The 26964-nt window shown below is 45.7% G+C and overlaps 2 protein-coding genes across 3 annotated transcripts; both read right to left on the bottom strand.

Annotated features, from left to right (window-relative positions):
• Positions 1-2051: 2051 nt before the first annotated feature.
• Positions 2052-7734, bottom strand: ITPRIPL2 (ITPRIP like 2). Its single transcript, XM_058816303.1, has one exon. The coding sequence runs from the start codon at positions 7732-7734 to the stop codon at positions 5731-5733; it is 2004 nt and encodes a 667-aa protein (XP_058672286.1). The 3' UTR covers positions 2052-5730.
• A 14723-nt stretch (positions 7735-22457) lies between these two features.
• On the bottom strand, positions 22458-26860 carry COQ7 (coenzyme Q7, hydroxylase). Of its 2 annotated transcripts, XM_058816149.1 has the most exons (6): positions 26780-26860; positions 26440-26630; positions 25911-26025; positions 25659-25798; positions 23699-23767; positions 22458-23014 (listed from the first exon to the last, which is right to left on the bottom strand). In XM_058816149.1, the coding sequence occupies exons 1-6, from the start codon at positions 26847-26849 to the stop codon at positions 22937-22939; spliced, it is 663 nt and encodes a 220-aa protein (XP_058672132.1). In that variant the 5' UTR covers positions 26850-26860; the 3' UTR covers positions 22458-22936. The 2 variants fall into 2 exon arrangements, with proteins under 2 accessions (XP_058672132.1, XP_058672133.1); XM_058816150.1 differs by lacking the exon at positions 23699-23767.
• Positions 26861-26964: the final 104 nt, after the last annotated feature.

The following is a 26964-nucleotide window of genomic DNA, read 5'->3' on the forward strand; positions in this document are numbered from 1 at the left end:
ATTTTTTTCAGAGGTTTTGTGGGGCTTTTTGGGGTTTATTTTTTTGTTGGTTTTGTTTGGTTTTGGTTTTGGGGTTTTTTTGGGGGGTGGGGGTGTTTATGTTTCATTTTTCTGTTGGTTTGGTTTGAGGTTTTTTTGGGTGGGGTGGGAGAGGGGGGAGGAACTCCCAGAAGTGTCAAGAAAAGTAGCTTGTATTGGAATACACCGAATTCTTCCGAGTCTCTGAATCACCATTGCTATCCTTTAAAAGGAAAAATCCAAAGCTTAACACAGAGCCCGGTACACGGTGACATTTGATGCACACGTTGCTAACAACCTGAAAGCATTTTGCATATAAATCGTTACTCCAATCCACGGGCTGTTTACAGACACAGAACACACATTACCTGTAGAGCTCTGCTGCTAATCTCTTACAAAGCACTGGCAAATACCCCAATTCTTGGTTACTTATTTAAAATAGGACACTGAAGGTACTGTGCACAAGAGCAGAGGTAGTCTCTTAATTAGCCACCTGTTTTGTTTGAGAAATCCGGAGAGATCTACCCATGGTCAGCCGTCCATATCCTGCTTGTTGTAGGGCTGGAGCTCCTCCAGCCTCTCCAGCAAGCAGAGCAGCGTGCTCCAAAGCATCAGCGAGCACTGAAGGAGAATCCTGGTGCTGTAAGGGGTGCCAGTCCTTATTCCTCTCTCAACAACCAGCGTCCCAGTGCTGTCAGCCCAAGAAAAGTGGGACTGGCTGCTCTTCTTGCCAGCTACTGAAATTATATCACTTACCTCAGGAAGATCACCAGGCATACATTGAAAGAGGTGACACAAGAAATAAACCAGCCTGGAAATTTCTCGTGTCTGAAATCTTTTGGAGCCATATGAAAATGGGATGCACAAATAAGATCCCCTTCCCTTCTGACAGCATTAACTTGCATTAGCAGTATTTAATCAGCAATTCACTGCTGATCTTGGCTGCATTACAAGGAGGTATTTGCACAAGGATGGAAAGATTTTAAACAATTTATCCAATGTGATGGATGCAAACAGGCTTTTCTTTAAACACCATGCATGCAAGTCCTTAGGCCAGTTAATTTTTTGTTAACAGATTTATCACTAAAGGAAAGTACTGTGTTTCTCTCCTGTTGAATAGGAACTCAGGCTTCAAACAGAGAATAACTTCAGAGCAAGAACTGAATGGAGACCAGAGGAGAGCTATTGCTTTTAAGGAAGCCATTAACAAGAGATAATGTTATTAGAGGTGAAGCTCTAAATACATTTTCACCATGCCAGCTTGGGTGGCTGAGTGTTGACACTAAATGTTGACATTTCTCCAGACTTTGCCAGCAAGAAGCCCGTTAGCCACCCTGTGCCAGCAACTGCTGCCCCTCTCAGAAGCAGCTCCTGCAAGGCAAAGGCAGGCACACAAAGACCTGCAGAAAGCCACTTCCAGCCTGGCTTTGATTCAATGATTTAAAAGCTCAGGGTCTTGCTGTTATTTCATTAATAGGGAACACCAGCAAAGCTATGTGTATAGTTGTTGCATCTTACAAAGACTAATAAAGGCAATTTGGTGGCCCATCCAAAAAGCTCCTGCTGCCTTCAGCAGGACTTTTCCCACATTTAATAAAAGCCTGACCTACCCTGTTTAGCACGGAGACGTGTCTGGACATGCCATGCTGAAGAATCACACAGACACTGTGAAATGAAGCACCAGAAAGAGCAGATCTGCAGCAACCCAACACTGGAACCAAGGAAACAGCAACTCTGAGCAAGCCAACCACAAACCCCAAGGTGCTCCATTTCAGAAGTCAGCAGCACCACAGGCAGTGCCAGCTGTGCTCCACTCTCCCTTCTGGCTCTCCTCCACATCCCTCTGCACAGCTCCTAAGGCGTGGACTTCCTGCTTTTCCAGCATTTGGCCACTTCAGGAGTCTCCTCCTAAAGAGCACATACACCTGCCAATTACAGTTCTGTGGCTGCAGGTAGCTGTTAGTGAAAAAAAGGCAACAAGGAATTTAAATCTTGAGGCACAGATGCTTTAACACAGTTGTTTATTATGACAGTGAAATATTCAAACAAAACCACCAACTTTTTATGGAAACAATAAAAGTGCAAATGTACTTTGGAATTAAATAGAATGAATTTATAAACGTTTCATTAAAATGGGCTGACACTTTGAGCCTATAAACACTTAAAAAACCAAAACAATAGCAGCTGAACACTTCAGTTTCCTCTTTGGTCTTATGATTAACCAGCAAAAAATAGTTGTACCAGGAATGTCCATTACAAAAAGATACTTAAAATTTACATTACTCCACAGAGATTCAAAATCAAAAGAGGAATGTTTGCAAGATATTTGGTCAGATAAAATATAATGCCTTTGAGAAATAGAGAGCATTTTTCAACACAAAATGAAATTACATATATGAATTTTGGTACTGTAAATTAACTTATTCTCTTGCAGGTCTGACTCCTCTTCCCAATCAATGTTGAATAAAAACAACTTCATTTGCACAGTCTTTGCAAAATTAGGTTGCAGATAAGAGAACCAAGAGCCTGTGTTAGTGCTAAATAACTTGCTCCTTTTTCTGTGTTTGTGTTTCTGTTTACACACACACAGGCAACCCTACTGAATCCACGGTACATTTCAACAGCTACAGCCTTAGCAAACAGGTAAGCATAACCTTGCTGTGTATCCATGGGCTGGGAGAGGAGGAAGAAGGCAAAAGGGCCACAGGATTACTCATATGGGTCAAGCTCTCTGTACACCTCCCTGGAGATAAGGCCCTGAAAACAGCCCCAGCACGCAGCAGGCACCAGTGCTGTCATGTTTCCGTGGAATACGATGAATGCTGTAACAGAAACCCAACTTCTGTCAGCTCCTTTCATCAATGCTATTCATGAATGCATGCTTTAGAGCAGATAAGGGGAATACATTTAATATCTCAGTTGTACACCTGAGCCACCAAGTGCACACACATTGCCTCATGGCAGGATGCCCCCTCACCTCAAGGCTCACTCAAGCTCAAGGTGAAAGCAGACACATGCATTTTCTCCATCATCAACTCAAAGCATGCCTTCTGAGCAAAAACTCACACTGAAGATCTACTAGCATAGCTAATGAACTGAGGGCTTGCCTCACTTTTTACCCTGATGGACTCAACTGCTTTGGAAATATTGTCAAAACAAAACCCACTTAAATCTCTTTACCCTACACTCCAATCCAATTCCTTTCAATAGTTCTCCAATTTTACCCCATGTCCTTTGGCTTGTTTGCAGTGCATCCTCACTGAGAGTTTACCATCATTGTCACTCACCCCTCAGCCCAACTTTCATTTTCTAAACTATTTACATTCTCTACCATCTCTTCTTGTCATGTATTTTCCAATGCAATTCTCTTCTCCTGACCTTACCACATTTTACTGAGGAAGTCCTTACCAAGTCCATTACAGATTTCCATGTATTGTGGCCATACTAAACAAATTCACACCCCTGTCCAGAGAGAAGTTCCCTTTCCAGAGACAGGGATGCAGTGATATAAACAGATATAAACATAGACAGCTGACTGAAGTGATCATGATGCCAGAATTAACAACTCAAGGATTTTCATGTCAAGAGTTCAGGCAGCCACAGGACTCTGGGCTGGCCATCTAGTTCTTCTTTGGGCAAAAGATTCAATGGCTTTGATTGCAGAACTGAATCTTGAATCTTATTTTAAATGCCAAGAAACACAACCCTGCAAAAATAGTACATATCATGGTCTGCTACAAAAAAACCCCAACAACCCAGAATGTAGCTGACTTAGTCTTAAATACCATGTGCAAAGAACATTTGATCAATACTACCTATAAATACACTATTTGTATTTGTAGAAAGAAGCACAGGGCTTCGAATACAAAAATAACCCAGCTTGTGGGTGTGACCTATGCCATAATTACCTGAAAATATGACTGCAAGAGCAGTTAAAGAAATAGACAAAAGTAGGCAAACATCTGCCTAGGGAGTGTTTCCATTTAGAAAAATAGATTTGTATAAAGCTTCATAGATTCTGACAATGTTTGTTTCATGTTCTGATGCACAGAACTGTGAGTAAGGCACACCAATCCACCAGGGAGAGGAAGAGCAGGTTACTTACTTCAGGCTATCCTAAAGCTCCCCAGAAGTTACACTTGGTGGTCCTTCACAATTTGGGAGTGCTCTCTCAGGACACAGCACTGCAGGTAATAAGACACTTGCTTAGCTTCCTGAGCACCAGCAATTCAGCAACACATTTTGGGACTTAATACATCGAATGCTTGAGCAGGTGACCAAAAAAAGTAAGGATTTGAATTTCTGAATTTTTTGATACCCTGGTACACCTGCATTGTAAGGACACTTGCAAACCTGGCTGCATCACAACTCACCAGGTTATTCCAGCAACTGGGACATAACCAGATAAAAAGTGGCAATTATCTGCCTGATATTTATACTCAGAGGGCATCAGAATCTGTAGCCCAGGACTGCTACTGTACCACGAATCAGTGCTAAATAATTCTGAAGTACCCTGAAATATTTTACTTTCTTCTCCCCATAAAAAAATAACAATTTGCTATAACACAGCACTAGAAAATCCCATCAAGGTTATTTGGTTCAAACACTGACACAATCAAGACAACTGGTTAGGCAGTTATCCAAAAATCCTACCAAACTCCTACCAGGGAGCAGGAGGGTGCCACAGTCAACTTATGGCACTGAGATTTGGACTGGTTTAAAGTTTGTTCCAAAATATAATAGAGAATTTCTTATTTTGTTGTTGGTCCTTGAGGTAAAGCATATTCTAAGGAAATAATACTTGAATACAGAAACAAATAATAGAACTCAACTAGAACCCACAAACAAATGAACCTCGGAGTATTTCTTTTAAAAGGTTTTCCTTAGGGTAATTTAACTACCACTCTAACAAAACACTAATGCCTCCTCAATAGCAATATTTAGTGCAGCCAATTATCCTAAAAATAAGGCCTTTGTGAAAATAAAGTGCTATTTGTTTCCTTCTATCTGCACTTCAATCCTTCAATATAACCTTCACTTGAACACAAATGTAAAACTAGATTCTTCATCCTGTTATAAGAGCAGTTTCACTCCTTCCCTCAAGTTTACATTAACATGTGTTACATTTCTGTTCAGCACAATGTGCTCGATTACCCAGGAAATTTAAAGCATGGCATTGAGCATTTCAAACTGTGATCCACACCCATGCTCTAGTGCTTATCACATTTTAGGAACATCTTGGTACATTGATGGATGGGGGATGTGCTGTTTGCACTTGGGAGATTTTTAAATCCCACATGGATTTTGCATCATAAAAAGAAAATCTCAGAAAAAGCTATTTTGCCACTAAGACAAGAAGTTAACACGGATTTCTAAAAATTTCAGTTTGAGCCTTTTAGTTTGCAAACTGTAAACCAAAGGCAACACTTGAGGACTAAGGCATTTCCCCAGAAATGTCAGAATTTCCCCACGTAAAACCAATGAGAATGAAAATCACGACTTCAGTAAGTCTTGGCCCGCTCTTCTCAGGGCAGGAACAGAACCACAGAAGCACAATTCATCAGTCCCAGCATCCTCAGGCAGATGCAGGCTCCTGAAGCACCAGGGAGCTGGGAGTGTGTGATGGAGAGTCCCAGGTGCCAGCAGCTCTCCCAGCACCAGCGAGTCTGGAGTGTGTGATGGAGAGTCCCAGGTGCCAGCAGCTCTCCCAGCTCACTCTCCCGCTGGCAGCTCCCGCTTGGCCTCAGCGCTGTGGCGGCACGGGGCGGGCACCGGGCGCCAGTACCGGGGGCTGCTGTACATCCTGATGATGTGCGGGGCCTGCACCCACGTGCTGATCAGCTGGAAAGCCACGAGGTCCAGCGTGGGCCCGTCAAAAGCAGACAGCAAGTTCACAGGGGCGGCTTCCTTGAGGAACCGGGGCAGCGCCACGGCCTCGGGGAGGCTGGTGTTGCCCAGGAAGAAATCCATCAGCACCTGCTTGCGGAGGCAGTCCCTGAGGTACAGCACCAGGTCCTCCAGCCGCTCCACCAGGAACTGCTCATCCCAGGCCTCCAAGGGCCCCTGCAGCAGCAGGGAGAAGAGGGCCGTCTTCAGTACGTACGAGGAGAGCACCCGGCCCCACTGGGAGCAGAAGGGCTCCTCCAGGCCGTGCCCGCGGAGGTCCCGCAGGCCCTTGAGGATCTGCAGGCACTTGAGGTGGCAGGAGGCGGCCGGGGCCTGCTCCTTCAGCCAGCCCAGCAGCCGCTGCTCCTGCCGCGAGGCGTTGAGGCCCCAGAGCGCCTCGGGGGCCGGGGAGCCGTGGGGGCTCTCGGGCGGCAGGGCCGTGAGGTAGAGGGCGTCGCCGAGAGGGATGGCCGGGATGAGGCGCACGGCCATGGAGATGTGGCAGCACACGTAGTCAGAGCAGGGCAGGATGTGCAGCGTGGGCGGCTGCCCGGGGCACGCCGAGAGGCTGACGCGGCACCGCTCCTGCAGCCGATAGCGCACGGCGCCCAGGCACCGCTGCAGATGGCCCTGGAACCAGCGCAGCACCAGCCCCGAGGAGAGGTGGCTGCGGCCCTGCAGCTCCACGCAGAAGCCCTCGGCGAAGGGCCGGCAGCGTCGTGTCCAGCCGTCCCTCGCCCGCAGGCCGCAGACGAAGGCGCCGCACGGCCCCAGCCCGTCAGCGCAGCGCGGCTGCGGCTCCAGGTGCGGCGGCAGCCGCAGGGGCACCAGGATGTCGAAGCAGTCGGGGCTGCGCACCTTGTGCTGCTCGTAGGCGCTGCCGATGCGCACGAAGTCCCCGCGCAGGCTGAGCGCCAGCGGGCCGGGCTGCAGCCCCTGCGCCTTGGCGGCGCGCACCAGCTCGGCCACCACCCGGCCCACGTGCGCCTTGCTGTGCCCCAGCACGTGCGGCGACACCCGCAGCTGCCGCGCGTGGAACCGCTCCAGGGCTCCGCGCCGCGCCCCCGCCGCGCCCCGCGCCCCGCCGCGCCCGGGGCCGCCGCCCGCCGCGCCGTAGCAGCGGGCCAGCAGGCAGCCGAGCAGCAGCAGCGCCGAGCCCTTCAGCAGCGGCAGCCCGGACCCCGCCGCCTCCGCTGCCGCCTCCGCCGCCGCGTCCTCCGGGCCCCCCGCGCCCTCCCCGGCCGCGCTGCCGCGCAGCGCCTGGTAGAGGCAGAGGAGCGCGGTGCAGAACGCCGTCAGCAGCGGCCAGAAGCCCCGCACGCGGAGGGGGGACACGGGCAGGGCGCGGCGGGGGCTCGGGCCGCGGGGGGAGCCGCCGCCGCCGCCCGGCCCCGCGGGCGGGGAGCGCCCGCCCCCGCCGGCCCCCTCCTCCTCCGCCCCGGCCGCCCCCAGTGCGGGCCCCGCCGCTGCCCCTCGCCCGCCGCGCCCCTGCCTGCCCCGGCCGCCGCTCCGCTCCGCCGCCGGCTTCCTCTTCCGAGGGACGCGGGCCCGCGTCAGCCGCCGGCTGAGCTCAGAGGAAATGCCGCGGGCGGCGGCCCGAGGGCCGGGGGCGTTGTCCGACGGGGGCCGGCCTGGGGCGGGGAGCGGCGCCGCCCGCGCGGTCGCGGCTTTCCGATTTCGCGATGTCCCGCTTGTCCCGATCTCCCGCTGATTTCCCGATATCCCCTTTCCCGCCTTCCCGCCCAGGCGGGCAGAGCCCCCCGCAGCCCTGCCCGTGCTGGCCCCGAGAGAGGAGCGAGAGTCGGCAGTTCCGTGTCCCCCTCCCTGCATCAGCGTCCTGCAGCGTGTTTTGGTGTCAAGCCGAGTTTCTGTACCTCCACAGGAGGGGACAGCGGTGTGGTGTCACAAGCTCCACGTTGCACGGTTTTCCTCAAAGAAGTCCTACAGGCCTGGCCCGCTGCAGGCGAGTCCATCCAGCTCCCAGCTCTGCCTGAGGGTCTCGATGCCAAAGGAGCAGCAAAACCATCAATGCCAGTGCACCAGGGTGTGTAAGGGCTGCTGCCGTGCTAACAGCTGCCTGCAGTCATAGAATCAGTCAAAAGCCTTGGGTTTTTTACCTTGTGCCCAAATTATTAACAAATTAAAAGAGAAGAAATAACCCCGGGGTTTAAATCTACACAGATACTTGAGATGATTTTTAAACACATAGTTTGCTGGGAGTATGTTAAACTGTCTCAAATATTGACGAGGACAGGGTCATCATCCTCAACTTCTGTTTGCCTAATAAATATTTACAGAGTTTTGAAGCTGTTTGCTGAAGTTTGAGGACCATCTTTGTAAGCATTCGGCTTGGTTTAATTTTGGGTGATAAAGTTCCTGTGCTGCATCTGCACGGTGCCATGAGTGGCTCCACGTAGGTGAAAAGCAGTTCTTGAACACAAGAAACTGAACCCAGCAAACTGCAAATGCAGTAACAAGGAATAGGTCAGAGAACCAAGAAATATGCCATACAAATGTTTGGTTATATAATTGTCTTTATATGAAACAAAATATGACTTTAGGTACATAAAATTCATTCTTGACAGGAAGTAGCATATGTTGCATAGCCAAGATGCTGCTCACAAAGGCAAACCAGGTAACCAAGCTCAAGCAGCCTCAATTAATTCACAGGTAACCAACCTAGGGTGAAAGTTAAGAGTACACTTGAGAGGTACAAAGGGGAGTCCTGATCACTCCAACTCTGACTCTTGGAGTTACAGTCAAGAGATTGAGGATTTTTAAAATTAAAAATAAAGATGTAAAGGCCAGAAACCACAGGCAATTTTATAACAGCCAGCAAAACATTCCATGTCCTACAACCAAAAGCATGTTTTCTGACAGCTTCAGCTAGCGAAGTCCATAGCCTTGCTACTCAGAAATATCATCCTACAACAGCCATATCTTGCAAAGAAAACCCAGGAAATGAAAAGCATCTTTCTTTCCCACTCCCTGTTTCATGCTTTCCTATATTTCTTCACAAGGCTGAATGAGGGGACAAAACCATCCATTGTTCTGCTTATTGCCTGTGACCCATCACTTTACTTTGTCCTGCACCCCCAAAACTCCAAACTGTTTAAATAACACAGCTGTCCTGGTATTAAACCGATCCTTCAAGATGTTTTATTGGAAAATATTGTTGAACTCTGTGAACCCTTGGCTCATACATTCAATTTTTACTAGCCTGTGGGTTTTTTTCACCCCCAAGCCCAGCATGTTTCACATGCCTTTGGGCCTTGCTCCAGGCACACAGATTTTTGAAGACAGGCTGCACTCTCTTTTCATGCAGGGCTGATTGGATTAGCTGCACAGCCACGCTCAGGAGACAGACAGCTGCATCTGCAGGAGCTGGCACAGCCCTTGGTGCCTGCTGCCCACTGGGGAGCTCACCAGCACAGCAGTTATCCCTCTGGGATTTCTGCACAGCCTTGGGCTGATGAGAGATGGCCAGTGGCTTGTTTTCTGGGACCTTGGCTGTTTTACGACTCCCTGAGCACAGGGTGAGTCTCTGGGAAAATTGCTGAGTACATCCCAGAGGTGCTCAGCTTTATGAAGTTTTTAATAAATATTGCGTACTCAAGAAAAATAATGGGTTGTACACTAATAAACATGACCTCAAAACTGGGACCAGAGAGAATTCATAACATCAATTTTTACTACCATTGTTTAAATCACCCATTGTTTAAATCTGTTATCTAAACACTCACTCCAGAATGTCCCATATACAGGATATCCTGCTCACTAAATAAGGAATAATGTTATTATTTAACAAGTTGAGCTAAAAATAGCTCATGGTAGCTCTGAGGGAGATTTGCAGAGGTAAAAGAAAGCAGTGGGTCAGAGCATCCAATAAAGTTTCTCCACAGCTGGCAGTATTCATACATCTGTGTGACGGATCTGTTCATGCTCCAGTACACCAGCCACTGTCAGAGACACGGGCACAGCACCTGGGGAGACAGAAGGAAGTAGAAGGGCAGAAGGCACAAACAGGTGATGATATTTGACTGATGCTTTTATGATCTACCTGAGACACAAGCCTGAGGTTTCCTCCCAGCTATCCCAGGTCAGTATGTGCCCTGCTGAACCAGAGATGCACAGTCTATGCAGGTGCAGGGGGAAGTCTCTGGGGATCCCTTCCTGCAGCAGTGCTGTGCAGTTGCTTTTCTCCATCTTCTCATAATGCACTATTAAACAGTCTATAGCAGAAAAGTACAATGACTGATTGCAAAAAAATACAAGTCTGAATGGTTGGTCACTTGGCTTCATGCCCCAGTAATTACTCTTCTAATTATTTCCTCTGAAAGCAAAGCTACCAGCACATATCTCCCACAGCCCACTGGATGGTCCAGCCAAGGAGTTGCCATGATCAAAATAAATATCCTTTGCCTGCCATTCCTCTGATTCCCAGATTTTATGGGATACTATTACCTACAATACAAACCAGCAGCATCAGACAGACATAAATCCAGTTTTTATTGTGGACTAATGGATCTCTGCCAGTCACAGCAGCAGGGGATGGGAAACCAGAGAGGGTGTCCTGCTACCACAAACAGCTGAGGGGGCCAGACCTCCACATGGACATGAAGGAGTTTAGGGTGTAACTGCACATTTTCTCTTCAAATATTTTGTTTACTAAGTCAGATGTGCTTGCCACCTCTGCCAGTCTGTTTGCTCACTAACTATCAGCAGGGTGTAGCACTTCTTAATCTGAGAGCCTGCAGGCAGACTGGGTTGCTGTAAACCACACACAGCCCAATACAGGATTTCCTTTCTGTAGATGAATGGTTTCCTGAGTAATTCATACAACAATCTCTTGTCCAAGCCTGTCCTTATCACAAACAGAAGCACCCTGGTGATCAGTACATTTCCAGCTTATCCTGTATAATTTGAAAACCATCAAGGATTACTTTTTTGCACAGAAACTTGTTTGAGCAGGGCATTTATACTTACCCATTACCTGGCATAGAGGAAGACATGCCTGTGTGTTTCCAGCTATGGAATGAAGCAGGAATGTAACCCCCACCCATCTGCATCAGTGTCATTGGCACACTGAGTTCTGTCTGATGGGCTGTGACTCTGGGACTCAGCTGTCCCTTGAAGCTCAAGTGGCTCATGTTGTGAAGAATTCCAACTACAGCATCATGAAAAGGAAACATCTTTCAGGAGAGTGCAAGTACACAACCATCACACAGAAGGGTTATCAGCAGTGATAGGGAATCTTTCTTACATTGAAAATGCAAACATGAAAACTCTGCAGGTCAAGACTGTAAGTCTCGCACTTTAAGTTCAGTTTTTGATGTAATCCAGATTTAAATGACAGCAGTCACAGCTTGCAGTGCTTTACCTAAACACTGCAGCCAACAAGCCCAGCTAACTCTCCCAGGGCAGCAGAGGAGGGGATCATGCTGTGCTAGTGACAAGGCCCCAGTGTGTCACCTTCCATGCAGGAGCCTCCTCAGCCCTTCCCTTTCCCTGTCACCCCAGGGCTCAGCAGATGCTGTGGGTCTGAGGATCCCCACTATGGAATCCCCAAGTTTAAGAAGCATCAGATAGAGCCAAACCTTGTGTGTTCTTGTGTTGAAGTAGTTTAACAAAAACCAGTTTAATACAGATTTAATTACAACTTGGATGCATTTGAGTGAGTTCAAATGTGAATTGAATCACTGACTGAAACAGTTTAGTTTAATTAGTGGAAAGTAACTGAAATGTGTATTTGCACTATAACTTGCTTAACTAATAAAAAATGATTGCATAGCTGAGCCCTGATTTACTGATTAAAGCAGAGTATTTTAAATGAGGACTTTAGCAGTTCCATTATACCAGTTTGGGGTTGTGCCATTTCTGTTTTTCACAACCAGGGCAAGGCAGCTGGAGAAGAGTCACCAGGCTTGTCCCAGAGCTCTGTGCTGGTTTCAGCAGGGCTGTGTCAGTGTCACTGGAGGCTTTCAAAGAGCAGCAAAGCAGCAGCAGCTCCATCCCTTCAGTGACTGTCATTACTGGGTCTTTCTGCTTTGGGTTTATGCCCCCCATTTTTATTGTCATGAAATGAGAGAAGGGGTTTTGTGCCTGACAAATACCCTGCAGCAGCCAGCCACAAAGATGAAGTTTAGGCACAGAGTGATGAGATACAGCTCAGAGAATCAAAGCAAAGCACACAACAGGGAACAAGCTCTGTTATCAGCTTACAGCCCCAAATAATGAGATGATCCTGGCTCAGCTGACACTCTCCTGATGAGCCTGAGCTGGATCACTCACCCAGGGAAAAGGAGGGAAAATACAGTGTGGGAGGGAGGATCTGTCTGGGGAAACTGGCTTATCAGCACTCAGCAATTAGGGTGGGAAATGTGAGGCTCTGGCTCACAGCACCTGTTCTGCAGGGCTGGAGGGCAGGGGCAGCCCTAGGAAGGCCTGTCCTGGACCCTCACCTCATCCTGCCAAGGACAGAGAGGGGGAAAGCTAATGGCTTAAAAGGAAAGTGACCTGCAGAGAAAACAAAGCAACCCCAGACTATAAAGGACCCAAGCCAGCACTCTTTCCCACTGCATTCCCAGAGGAATGGGAGCAGAGGTCCTTGGGCTCAGGGAGGTTTCACACCACACCCAAACCCACACGTGGAGCCTGGCAGCAATCCCCAGCTAGGTTATCCCCATCAGGAAACACCACCCCACAGAGGGCAGTGCCTGTGCACTGCTCTGGCCCACCTGGTTTGGCTGAAAGATGCTGGGGGGATGCTGCCAGCACTGCTCAGCATGAAATGCAAACCTTGCAGCACAGTGCCTGGTCTAGGAGATGTCTGCACATGGAGTGTTGAAATCATGGCTAAAAATCAGCCTCAGTCATGTAAACTTCGTGGTTCAAAATCAATTCTTTCCCTGCTTGGCTGCCCTGTGAGGGGATGAGCAGTACAGTGATGGAGCCTGAAATCTCAGGGCTACATTTGATCTCTTCCCAGCATCTCTCCACAGTGATTTCTCAGGCTGCATCTCTTTAACTAAGGTTAAACTTTGCACAGATCAATGCAAAGCAACACAATTACTTCATTTGCAAGGCAGCAAGGGAAGCATATTCCTATCTTTAAGGCCATTCAGATGAGCTCATTTAATGACAGCTATTTTTACATATGGTGTCATAGGTTTCATTATTACAGTGTCAACCACTTGAACAGAGGTGGGAGCATCTTTCATGTTCTACCTAATTCAATTTAAATATTTTTTTTAAATTTATGATACAGAAGGCATCATATTTACTCCCTGGAACTGTAAAATACAGGTTTCTCACATAGATGCAAATGCAAAGCAAACCCACTGGAACAACAGGAATGGCCCAGGCTTTGCTAAGGCAGACTGAGGTCAAGAACAAACTGCCTTTACAACAAGCTGGTTCATGTTTGAATGTTATTTCTTTACTTCCAGAACTCATTCTGTCTTCTGTTCCCCTTGCTATCCCTAAAGTGGTACCTGCAAACAGGGGAAGAGAATGGTGAATACAAAAGTTTCCCCTTCCCCATCTCAGCATTTGTGTGAACAGACCCATCCATGACCTGGCTGAGGTCCTACCTGTGCAAGGGAGTGGATCCCTCACTGGGGGCTTCACAAAATCTCACCAGCACTGGGTTCATGCTGCAGTGCCCAGAACCAGCCCCTTCCCCAGCCAGGGGGTCACCAGTGCCCAGGGGACCTTTATAGCTGAATGGAGAAGAATATACTTGCAACTGAAGGAGGACATAAATGTTGAAGGAAGTGTGGAGCAGTAAAAGTCTTGAGCCCATTGCAGCATCCATCTTTAGGGACTGTGGATGTGGAGCTGCAGAGCACAGACCTGCCAGCCACCCCTGCAATAATTTTCTGATCCCCAGGGTAGCACAGAAAAGGAATATCTGTGGTGGGCAAAGAATGAAGAGCATGGACTGAAAAACAAAGAACTGGGTCTACCCAAAACCCAGCTTCTGCTCAGATTGCATCTCTTGAAATGACACAACACTGTCCTCATATTAATGTGCTTTTCCCTCCATCTCTGCTCTGCCTGCTGCCACAGCATGACAGATGACAGAGGCTTGGGGAGAGCTGCCTCAAGCTGCATGAATTTCAAGCTCTCTCTGAGAGCACTTTGATATTGGAAGTTAAACACTTGAAATCTCCATACCTTGGGCTCTGCTGTGGTTACAGCTTTTCTGGGATGTGCTCTGAGGGGAGCACAGCTTCAACAGCTCATCTCTGTGGGAAGGTTTTTAGTCATTTAAGAAGTATGAAATACTACGGGTTCTATCTGATCTTGCTAAAAGATTTCAGTTCACACAATTTCAGCACTTTAGCCTTTGGCTCTGGAATAAATATTAAACCCTCTTTCTAGATCAATTTTTTGACAGGTTTATGAATTATATGCCAAATAAATATGTTTTAAATATCACTCCTAAATACATTAGAGAACAATGAATTATTTGTGATAATTGAGTGCTTCATTGAATTTATTTCCTTTGATTTAGCTCCCCAAGTAGATGAATATTACAAAAAATAGGTATGTCCCAAAACAGTCAGACAACAATTCCATTTACAACCTCTCCATTGATCAAAGACAGGGAGTAGAAACATGCATAACTTAGTTTTAGTGCCCGTCCTCATCCATCAGCAAAAAGCAAGGCATCCATAGCTCAAAACATACCTGAACATACTGCTCACTGTGTGGAAGCCCAGTGGCAGACAGGCTGTCCTCTCCTGGCCTCCAGCCATGCTTGCAGGTCATTGGCACAGCATGAAACAATCATTAGGACAGCATGAAACCTCCATTGGGACAGCATGAAGCCACCACTGGGACAGCATGAAACCACCTCTCCTCTGCTCCAGGGGAGCCCAGCTCCTGCTCAGCAGTGCAAGCTCACCCCTGGCACCAGCTCACCAGGAAGGGCTGGAAGGTTTGAGTCCATAAGTACCCCTGTGTGCTCCCTGCATGCTACAAGAGAGTGGAGAGCACCCAGCAGATCTGAAGATGGGGCCAGTAAAAGGGTCTTGGCAGCCCTAAATGTAAATGGCTCCAACTACAGCGTGTTCCAGCCACCAGCTGTCCCCTTGTCAGCTCCACAGGTGCAGCTGAGCCCCCCAAAAGTGGCTCAGGCCATAGCAGCACTCATCTCTGTGAGCAGCCCTGAGAGAAAGGCACAGTGCCCACTCCTCAGCCAGCAGAGCAGTGTGATAAAGAAGCACACACTGATACGTATTTCTGATATGTATTTGCAAAGATACTTCCACCAACCCATCCGTAATGCCAGTCAATTGTCATGATAATGCTTCCACGTGTGATTTGCTACCTTTGGAGCAGCCTTGGATCATGTGTGTAGCTCCCTGAAGCACTGCTGGGCAAGGGGCACAGCTGGGCTTGCCAATGGCCACGTGATTCAAGTAAGCAACACCTTATAGAATTGTTTTAGAAGCCAAGGAAAGCAAAGCCCACAGAAAAATCAGACCCAACTTATTTCAAGAATGCAAAGAAAAATGAAACACCTAAAATTCATTTAAGAAGTTGTTTAAGGCAAATACAGATGGGTAGTGGCTGTGACTTCTAAACCCTCAGAGCATGCAAGTCTAAGCACAGAAGTGCTAAGTATGGGCATGGGTGCAGCTCCAGAGACCAAATGGACTTTGATGCACTTTGGATCCTTTCTCCCTAACCACAAACAAAAGAAAGGAAACAAAAACAGATACTGAATCAAGCCCGTGCTGGTGTGCTGCAGCAATTTCAGATCCTTGACTGTTTGTATGAGAAGCAGATTAATATCTTGGTATGTGAGAGAACTCAGGAATGAGTAAGTGTTGCCTAAGATGAACAGGGTAAATGTTGTGAAAGAGCAGAGTATGGCATAATAATTGCCAGATGCAGGAAAATTTATCACTGGTTTTACAATGCGGATGAATATTCTCTAGGAAATCTCTGCAAACTTCTCCTCTTGGTTTTATGCAGTTTTCATAACACATGCAGGTCATGTGTGTAATTTGTTCTATTAGTTTCTCTTAGCTGGGATAATTAGACTGTTTGGGTTTAGTTTTTTTGAAGTTTTTAGTAAATCAGAAAGATAAATGAGTTCTGCTGATTATTCCTAACTCACTACAGGTCAGTTCTAGGTGACACATGGAGGGTGTCATAACACATCATCTAAAAGCAAAGGCTGTAGCAGTATCACATGCATTTTTGATAAGTGCAGGGAGATAAAAGAGGGAAGAATATAACCATGAATTTTCTTGTTAGTTGCAAAGTCATGGAAAGCAACACACAGGGCTTTCACTTCTGTTTGAATACCAAGTTTGTGGAGAATGATGAGTCAGTTGGAAAGAAAGAATGAACTATCAGGTCACTCCAAAGCAATAACTTCGTGTAAGTACTGTTATCCCAGGAGTTTGCAACATCATATCCAAGCAATGTGTCAGAGGAGTCCAGGTAGCTGCTGCAGCAGCTGTGAACTGCCAGCAATACAAGCTGACAACCAGGCCATACTTTTTCTGCCCTGTCCATGGAAAAATCCCAAATGGAGCAGCAATCCACAGGAAAGCTTTAGGAATATTCCATCTTACCAGGATAAATCCTCTTGCTGGTCTTCAGCCTGAAACATCCAGTGAGTGTTGGAATTCCTGTCACATCTGCTGGAGAGGACCATATGCTCCAGCCTGTGCTGAACTGGTGCTCTGTGCTGGGAGTCTCTGCATTTATGACAAATGATAAGCAAACACAGCCAGCTCTAGAGGCTGTATATAAACACATGTATCTGTCATCTTCCTCTGCAAGGCTTGGCTCCCTGAGAAGGCAGAGCTGATGCTCATGCATTATCCCTCCAAGCATATGCCCCGTGTCTTACAAGATTCTCACATTTTGTGTAAACAATAGCACTTGTGTCACTTAAAATTGAGACATAATTATTTCTCATTAGCAAATACTGCTGAGATATTTGGGTGGGAGGAATTGAAAAGTGGATAGTTATTAATTTTTTTTAAAAAATCACATTTCAACCATGTCTAAAGTCTTCTTTCAACTACCTTCAAAGTATTCAAGTAAACAGCATTTTTCCTGCCAAAGTCAGAACAATGAGAGATGACAAGATGAGATGTGGAAGACAGCTCCTCATCTGTCACTAGCAGTTACCTTTCCAGGTCAGGGCTGGAATCAAGCCATTAAGCTTCACTTGCAGAATAATCTCACCAGTGATTTCAAATCCTGCTGCTGTTCTTTTGCTGGATAAAACCCGACTTAGAAGAAGCAAGGTCAGCACATTTTGACATACCAGGAGTGCTGTATAGTTAGGACAACAATACAGCCACAAGGGAGATTTAGCTCCTCTCAAACTGTATTTCCAGTGTATTTCTGCCACAAGCCTGGTAGGAGCAGGGCTGTGCCCCACAGGAGGGGGAAACAATTTATCATCAGCAAGATGAGACACAGCTCTAAATTAGACATAAACAACTGCTTAAAAAGGAAGCTCACTTTAATGCAGAGATAGCAACAAAGATCAACAGGACTGAGTCATCTGCCTCGACACTGCACGTCTGTCTGCACCTGTAAGCAAAGGCTTTCACTCCACTAAACATTTTATCCATTTACATACAGTTAGCAGCCTCTGACTATACAGGTGCCCTCAAGCCACATGCTTGGGAAAGTTCTTGACAGCTTGCTAAAACACTGCTGGCAGAGCTTGTCTTCAAAATGAACTGCAAGAAAATTCAAATCCCCCTCACACACTGCTGCCTCTGCTGTGACCTGGACAGCCCAGGCTGGGCCAGTAGCCACAGAGAAAACTGAAAAGCACTTTTTGTGCCAGAAATTATCATTTTATTATAGTCCAGAAAAGGTATTTTAAATATGAAAACCATCCACTGCATGTATGACTTGATTTCATTAATATCTTGGACTACACATGTCCACCTGTACCATAAAATCAATAAATCTATCTGTCCTAGGCACAAGTAACACTGAAAAACAAATCACTGACATTCAAACATTTGGGTGGAAAATACCTGCAAGGAGAGGAGACATATGAAGCCTGAAGTCTTAAGCAGACAATGAGACTGTCAGGGTGGTCATCAGATGCATCTCTTCCTTTCCTCTGTGCCAGTTCAGGAGCCAGGCATTGAAGGGACAGCTAATCTGAATGATCTAATAGCTGCCTAAAACTACTCAAAGGGTATTTACCAAGATAGTGGAGACAAACTCTTCTCCATGATGCTACGTGACATAACAAGCAGCAGCAGTGACAGTCTTGAAAGGTTCAAGAAAGTGAATAAAAGTTCCACTGGTAGGGTAATGGAGGACCAGACCAGGCTGCCCACAGAGGCTGTGAAATTTCTGTCCTTGGAGGTTTTCATCACCTGTCTGGAAAAAAATCACAGCTGACCTGCTTTAGTGCTGGCCTCAGTCCTGGGTCCAGCAGGAGGCTGGACAAGATGACCTCCAGAGCTCCTTGCCAAGTATCACTCACTGCATGACTCCTGGGCTTCCATCAGATCATTTATTTCCAGCTAAGAGCAAGCACAAGTAAAGGCAGTGCCATGGCCAGAGTTTGTGACACAAAGATCTTCAGAACCAAAAAAATCCTCATTAAAAGTATCATCATAGTGCATTAATCTGCATGCTAACACAAGGAAACACTGCTGCTGCCATAAGCTGCATTTCTGGACACAGAGGTACCAACTGTACCATAAGGTCGAACTTCTCAAAAACACCTGAAGTGAGCAGGGGGCTGCATTTATTGAAAGCACCAATCAACAACTGGAATTTTTATTCTAACACAGTCAAGCTTTTAGAAATACATTACCCACTGAAACTGAACTGTTAATTCATTTACTCAACATTAGATCAGCCCCATAATTCTAAAAATGAGAATCAGCAAGAGTTCTCCAACACAAGCTAAGTTCACTCTGGAAGTAAAACTACAAAGCTGCTGTCATTCTCCTAAATCCATTCAGATATTTTATGTCAGACACAATGAAAACTGAAGTAACAAACAGAAAAATGGTAGTGCCTTTAAACAATCTCCTCTCTTATAACACACATTCCTCCTTTAAATTGGCCAATATTTTTGCCTCAGCCCTTTAAGCCTCCCAAGCTAAAAAATATGTGCAGAATTCAATGCAAGTGACATACCACAACTCAAAGCTAGTGACAAAAAATAACTGCCATTTGAAATTGTGTCTTCCCTAAAGTCAAGTTACAAGGCAGATGCATATAGATTAAATAACTCCTGTAACACTAAGAACAAACAGAGATACAAACAAACAGAGATACAAACAAACAGAGATACAAACAAACAAACCATGTCACCCCCAGCACAGGGACTGTATGGCACATCCTCAGCTGATCACAAGCCTACAAGCCTTGCTCTGTTTGCTCAAGTGAGCCACACAGATTTAATCCAGACAGAAATGAAGCCCAACCCTGACAATGATTTGGCTGTCTGCCAAACAATCCTATGAGTATCATTTTAGATAACTGGCATCATAAATCACAGAGTCATAGAGTGGGTTGGGCTGGGACCTTAGCTCACCTCTGCCATGGGAAGGGACACCCTTCACTAGTCCCATGCAACCTGGCCTTGGACATGCCCAGGGATGGGGCAGCCACAGCTTCTCTGGAAACCTGTGCCAGGCCCTCACCACCCTCACAGAGAAGAATTTCTTTATCTAATCTAAACCTGCCCTCTATCACCATAAAGCCATAAACCTTGTCCTATCACTACATGCCCTTGACAAAAGTCTGCTCTGCTTGTGTCAGCAGCACCTCGTTAATCCCAGCCACGGGGATTTGGGTTCTGCCTGGCTGCTGCTGGAACGTGGCCTGGCACAGCCAGAGCTGCGTGGTGAGGTCTCACATGTGCCTTCTGCAGTGCCCACAGCCAGGGCAGAGATCCTGCTCCAGGAACAGCCCAGAGCTCAGCACAGGCACTGCACCATCTGTCACTGCCCTCCCAACATTAGAGGTTACTTTGTTCTCTGACTCAGAGCAGCTTTGGAGAACAGGGGCAGCTCGTCCCCAGCACTGCCTGCAGCAGGAAGCAGCAGGAGGGGAGCTGCTGTTCACAGGGCAGGGAACAGCCCTGGAGCCTGCACACACGGATGGGTACCTGTGCTCCTCCTCGCTGAGAGACACAACTGCTCTGCAGGAGAAAATTGGGATTGAGCCCTTGCTCATCACAACACCTCGCTACTATGAGGGGAAGGATTTCATCCCACTGTGTATTACAAAACCCAAATTATGGGTGTATTTTATCATTTACAAGGAAGCCACAGAGCTCAAAGGCACAGTGAAGACCCAGTCATCTTCTCTACTCCCTGCTCTGAAAATGCAGCATTTCAGAGCCTTTCTCTGATCCAAGCTCCCCTTCCTCTGTCAACATGACCAGAGTTCATTGAGGATTGCTATGATAACACCTGTACAAGCTATATACTTTGGTCTCTGCCTGCCATTAACCCCTGCTGGGATGGCTGTTATTACTCAGCTTAGTTCTGCCTCAACATAAAAAAGTAACTACAGCCTTGCAGCAGCTGTACAATAGAATTGTACAGCACTAAGCACCTCTTGCTCTTTTGTAACCTTTCACCACTTTTTTTAGTCTTTCAAAATCTGAAACAGGTTTTTTAACAAAAGAAAAAACCCCTTTTCCATTAGAAAAATGAAAAGCAACTCAATTTTCTATGTAAAAGAACAACAAGAAAAGAGTAAACTGCCAGTGAGCAGGAAAATGCACAATCTTTGGAAGTGGCAGAACAGCCCACCCACACTTTAATGGATGGGTAGAAATCTGCTGCTCCATTAAAGAACAAATCCTGCTCAGGAGCATAAAGCAGATTTGATCTCAGTTCACATTTCATGCTTGCAGCTGGAGACAGTGTTACTGTCTGACACCCTTCTCAAATGTGCAGGATGTGTTCAGCTGCTGAGGACAAAGAACTCTCTATGAGCACTTTCAATTACTGCAGATATGACCAAATACAGACCTCACATGGCAATTTCGTGGTATTTGATGTTCCCAGCCCTCAGCCAAATGAAATACATTTAACATGAGATTTGTCTCTTAAAATCTGTTGCCCCAAGTATGCAGTGTGTCATGGTCTTGGGGGCCACCCAAATCTTGGACAATCATATGAGCATGTCTGTCACTCTGTCACAAGCCAATCCCACCACTGCTGAACACCACAGATATCCTCAGAGAGTCTCTGCAACCACAGCCATGGAGAACACAAGGCTTCAGCTGAGTACCAGCTCTCTTGGAAACCCCCACAGATGCCTTGTTCAGCTTTCAACCCTGATGTAATGGCTAGGAAACCAGGAACTGTCTGGCTCAGTTTCCAGTTTATGTCACAAGACCTCTGTATGTATGGGTGTGCAGTTTTGAGTGAAAATACACCATGCCCTGCCCTCCCTCCCCTGCAATAATGGACTTACAAAAGATGCCATCCCATGCTGCCCTGGTATGAAAGACTTTACAATGGACTATTCATCAAATAATATTTTTCTTCTTCTACTCAATTATTAAAGCCTGTGACTTACACAACTGCACAAGCTCCAGCACTACTTGTTACCCCTTTAACCACTTCAGCTAATCATTCTTTTATGCTGATTCCTTTCTCCTACAAATTGCCTGGGAATTGTCCACATGCATATTGAATACTTTAGAGAAATTAAGGCAAGAAATCTGCTAGATGTAAGTTTTGTTTATAGAAATGGCCAAATTAGAGAAGATATTGCATTAGTGTAATAGGATGGAGACCTTTAGTAAAGCTGAGTTTTCACACACACTGCTCACAACTGTCTGGGGCTGAGGCAGTAAAATGAGACTCCTTTAGAATTATCTTCTGATTCTGCAGTCCCTGAGAATCTGTGATGTAGCTCTGAGTTCCTCAAGTCACGTTATTCCAAGCCAGTCACAGACAGAGAACCAAATGCTACTTTGATTGAACAAAGTAAATAGCATCAGGAGTTTGTGTCTAACAAGGTGACACTTGCAACAGTTTGAGAGATTTAAATTTTAAAGAACATGCAAATTGACAGTCATAACAAAATCAAACAGAATAGGAATTTCTCTATATTAAGATTTAACCTTCTGCCTAAGCTCCTTCACCAAAAAAGGGTAAATAATCCTCTTTAAGAAGCCTTTAATGTCAAATTACTCATCAATCACTACCTACAAACACTAACAGAGCTACTAAAAAAGGCAAGCCCAGATGTACCTGGATTAAATGTTTGAAGCAAAGTAAGATAAGATTGAAAGCTCTAATAGAATATTGAATGCAATTTCACAGTGCTCCAAGTTGCCTTCTCCACCTGCTTTATGACAGGGATCAATTCCTTACATGCTCAGGTAAAAAAAACCTGCAAACCAAACAAACCCAAGAAAATACCAAAAAAAACGCAACAAAAAATCCCCACAAAAAACCAATATAGTAAGTAAAATTCCACTTAAGAATTTGGAACTGTGCCTGAAAAAAGGCCCACCCCAAAACACACAGAAGTCTTTAAGTAAAACTGGTCTTATAATACCGATTTTTATTCAAGATGGACTGAAAATAAATACTTACTATTACTGCACTCATCCTGGAAACAGAAAAAATATTCTTCTTGGTCTGTATAACTATTTTTAAATGAGCTGCGCCAGCTTATTTCAAGTACACATAAATTTGAGGGCAACAGAGAATGTATTTGTCATTTTTATGTCTGTGCATCCATACACAAATATTGTATACATAAACCATGTATAAACATATTGTGCTGCCACCTTGTGAACAGTCTCTGAATAGGGAGGTTTAGTTCACACAGACTCAGCTCTGCCACCTTTATTCACATTTAGCTCAACTGGCTTTAATAGAGATACTTTTTAAATGGGGATTCAATGTGACAAAGGAAGGCTGAATCAAGTGCTCAGTGCAGAAAAATTTCAAAGGCTGAACAAAATAGCTGAGTCTTTCACAATTTCCATATTCTTTTGTGTCACAGTTTATTGCCACAGCTATTATGAAAAATATAACTAAATTCTTTCTGATAAAAATATTGCAGCTTTGCATCCAAGTTGTATGGCTGTCTTCAAAACAGAATAAGCTGGTGTCTGTAAAAAGAATAAAAAATTAAATACATTTACTGAAAGGGTTTTGCTTGAACCAGATTGTGATAATGAACAGTAAACACTATTAAAAAAAATCAAAGTAAAAACACATGCATGCCAAGAAAACCCCACCTGTATTTGCAGTCTAATCTATCCTAGAGAAAGCGAAATTAAAATTTATCAACTTTTCAGAATATTCCCTTGACTGCTTATAAATATCTTTATCAAGTATTCAGAACATTCCACAAATGTAAGTCAAGAGAAAAACTAGAGAAGTCACATATTCCCCATACAGTATCCCAGGGAGCACAGAATTTAGTTCAGGATTCCACACTTCCTAATAAGATGATGCTTCCAGTTCCCAACACTGTATGGACAGCACTTATTAGCCTTATATCCAAAGATATTTAATTTAAACTGAAATTAAAAGAAAATCTAAAAATTTTCAGAGGACACCTCTTAGGAAAAAAATCAAAACACTTTAACACTTGACATGAATTCCAACAGATTTAGTTCTGTCCTAGAAAAATTAAAATTTTAACAAGCAGGACATTCTTATATGGATTTTTGGGAAAGAGTATCAAGGGCCTTATTTTCTGCTTCTCAAAGAGCTACATCCCTGTCTCTAAGGAAGGAAAGAGCAGCACATGCACATCCTCACAGACAATTAGTCACCATTCTACTCACAGCTTCTGCATCGTGCTCCAGCCCGATGTCGTGGTGCTCCTGCTCCTCATCCCTGAACTGCTTTATGACCTGCAACAGCAGCACCACCTGAGCCTGCTTTGCACAGAAACCAAGGCAGCAGCACACAAAACAATCTGCTGCTGTCCATCCTGTGCACCATGGCAAGCCAGGGGCTCTCAAACACTTCTCAAAGATTTGAACCTCCAATTCAGCAAGAAGGGAATTATTTACAGCATTCCCCTAACCTGAAGTTCTTCTGGTGGTCTCCAAAGAAGTCTTTAGGTTCAAGCTGTCATTTAATTAATATATTGTGGTATTTGCTGGGTCCCCAGGACAAAGGAGGAATTGATGAACCTGACTATGCTTTTAGAAGGCCATTATATGATACTATATTATACTGTATTATAGTATATATTGTATTATAGTATATATGGTATCATAATATAGTATATATTGTATTGTTATACTAATGCTATATTAAACTATACTAAAGAATAGAGAAAGGATACATCAGAAGGTTTAATAAGACTAATGGAAAAACTCATGACTGACTCCTCAGAGTCCAACACAGCTGATGGTGATTGGTCATGAAGTAAAAACAATTCACATGAAACCAATCAAACATGCACCTGTTGGTAAACACTCTCCAGACCACATTCTAAAGCAGCAAAACACAGGACAAGCAATAATAAGATAAATAGATAATCAGATAATTATTGTTTTCATTCTTCTCTGAGGCTTCTCCGCTTCCCAGGAGAAGAAATCCTGGCAAAGGGATTTTTCAGAAAATATGACAGTGACAACATATCACTATTTTTTCACTGTTTCAAAAAAAATCTAAAGCCATAGTAACTTTTAAGACTGACTAGTTTCACACCCCCACATTATTCTGACAATTTGAATAAAGGAATTAAGGTCCCTGCTTGCCAATCAGTATGGGTGTTCCCCTGTAAGCTGACCGACACCTGGGCACTGTCCCTGCCCAACAGGTTTGCATTGCTTTTGGTGTCCCCCCTACTTCTCCTCATACTGGCACTCTGAGTAAACTCACTGCCTGGATTTTGCCCTTTATTTTGTGCCATCTCTATATCTATTTCATTATGTCATTATCTTCAGGGGTGGTATTTCCCTGGTGCACCTCGGCACAACCCTGGTTACTTCAGAGACAGTTTCTGCAACAATGGGATACATTGGAATAATCAGATTTTGCTACATGTTACACTATGCACACTGAACACACTGGTAGCCAGCCAGGCTGGGTATGAACCAGTTCCACCTGCTGCTGTGGGAACAGCTCAATCTGCCACAACCACTCACAGGAATGTGTCCAGTTTGATACCTAAAATGATTGTAAAGTTATTTTCTCACAGAGCTGACAAACATCAGCTCCTTACACACTCTGAAAGCATCCAGAAGTAGAACATGAACAGGGTGCTGGCTGGCAGCAGTGCCAGGAGGGCAAACCCCACCCTGGGTGTATCAAACACAGCTTGGGCAGAGGGGCTGGAGGGGTCACCCTGAGCTCCCCCTGAGCACTGTGTGTGGCTCTGGGCCCTACAGGTTAAGGAGCACGTGAGGGTAATTGAAAGGCCTCCAGAGGAGGGCAACACAGCTACTGTGCAATCAATATTTCCTCCTTTTGTTTCCCCTCCAGACACTTCCTTTCAATTAAAATTAATCAAACTTAAAGCATAATTCTCTCACTTGAAAAGGAACCAGTGCATTACTGAAAGCATGTTGAAGATAATCCAACATATGTTTTAATTTTGGTGCTTGATCAATTTAGTGCTGCTGAAGGAAAAAGCATCCTTTTATTTTTAATAGTTTCTGTTGACTTCAGCATTCTAAGTGACAGAACAAAAAGATCCACTGTAAATTCTAAAAGAATATTATTTTTAAAAGACTAAATCACATCAGATAATTCAATTTGTTTACCTACTTTTAAGTCATGGTTAAATACCTGCAATAGTTCTTTGTACTTCTCTGGATCCTCCTCTATCAGCGTTCTGATCTGGTTGTTGTAGTGCTCTGATATACTCTCTTCCACAGCCACTGTGCAAGCCATTGCACCCTTCTTCCCAAGCAAAGCACTTCCAGCCCCTGGGATTGGGGTATCAGACACATGAATACAATGAAATCTGAAGCAAAACAAATAATCTGACACAATTGAAGACTTCACAAAACAACAATAACAGTAATTATCCAGACTCACCTAAAACAAAACCTGCTACGTTCCAGAAAGGCAATAGAACAGTAGGTCGAACTCTGTATGCAACCATGAGCTCATTGAACTTTTTCAGGTGTTTTTTTTCTTGATTCCACATTTGCTGCAAAAGAGACAGATCACAGAGAAGCATAAAACCACAAGAGGTAAATATTTTCAATAAAACTAATAAAAACCAAACCAGCTCAGGCACATACGCTGTCATAGCTGAGGTAATACTGTAACAGCACAAAGAAGAAATGGTGGAGAAAGGCAGGTGCAGATCGTTATAAAAAGGACAGAGAGGAGAGGATAAAAAGATAACATAAAAACATATTTGCAAAATAGGGCAACACTACAGCAAATGCAGCATCATAACTCCCTTACCAAGTACTCCCAGCACTCTTTATAAACCCGCACGTTTGGAAGCGTTCAGAAAAAACCGGACAATAATCTTGCCATGAAGGCTACGATGTTTCAGCATCCCCGGGCGCTGTTACCCACACGCAAAGGGAGCAGAGCCGCGGGAATGGCTGACCTGGATGACGGGTCCCACGCTGGACCTGCCCAGCACGGCCATCTGCCCCGCATAGATGCGGTTCGCCCCGTACTCCCCGGCATGGTCCACGCGGATGATGCGGTCTATGACGGGCTGGGTGATGCCGTCCTGCGCCACCCGCGAGCTGCACGGCCTGAGGGCGGCCCCGGCGCCGGGCACAGCCCGCACACCTGCCGGAGAGACAAAGGTGACGCCGGCCGGTCCCTGTCCGGGACGGGCGGGTGGACGCTCCCGCCCGCGGAGCCGAACGCCCTAAGGCAGCCCCGGGCGGCGGCGCGGAGGCCGGAGGGGCGGTCAGGGAGCGGAGCCGAGCCCGTACCCGGCCCGCAGCGGAGGGGCCGGCGCTGCAGCAGCGAGCACCGCAGAGCCGGGGCCACGGCCGCCGCCATCGCGGTGAGCGGACGTCATTACCGCGCGCCGCCCTGGCACGGTTCCCATTGGCCCCGGCACGGTTCCGATTGGCCCCGCGCAGCCACGGCACTGGACAGCGCCGCTGTCAATCAA

Source organism: Ammospiza caudacuta, chromosome 17 (genome assembly GCF_027887145.1).
Source record: "Ammospiza caudacuta isolate bAmmCau1 chromosome 17, bAmmCau1.pri, whole genome shotgun sequence".
NCBI classification, from domain to species: Eukaryota; Metazoa; Chordata; class Aves; order Passeriformes; family Passerellidae; genus Ammospiza; species Ammospiza caudacuta.

What these genes read in the sequence shown, in the direction of transcription:
- ITPRIPL2 (XM_058816303.1), bottom strand. Translation starts at nt 7,734, where the DNA reads ATGCAGGGAGGGGGACACGGAACTGCCGACTCTCGCTCCTCTCTCGGG.
- COQ7 (XM_058816149.1), bottom strand. Translation starts at nt 26,849, where the DNA reads ATGGCGGCGGCCGTGGCCCCGGCTCTGCGGTGCTCGCTGCTGCAGCGC. An exon ending in GCCCCTCCGCTGCGGGCCGG is followed by an intron (nt 26,631 to 26,779) that starts GTACGGGCTCGG and finishes TCTCTCCGGCAG; the next exon opens with GTGTGCGGGCTGTGCCCGGC. An exon ending in GCGTGGGACCCGTCATCCAG is followed by an intron (nt 26,026 to 26,439) that starts GTCAGCCATTCC and finishes TCTCTTTTGCAG; the next exon opens with CAAATGTGGAATCAAGAAAA.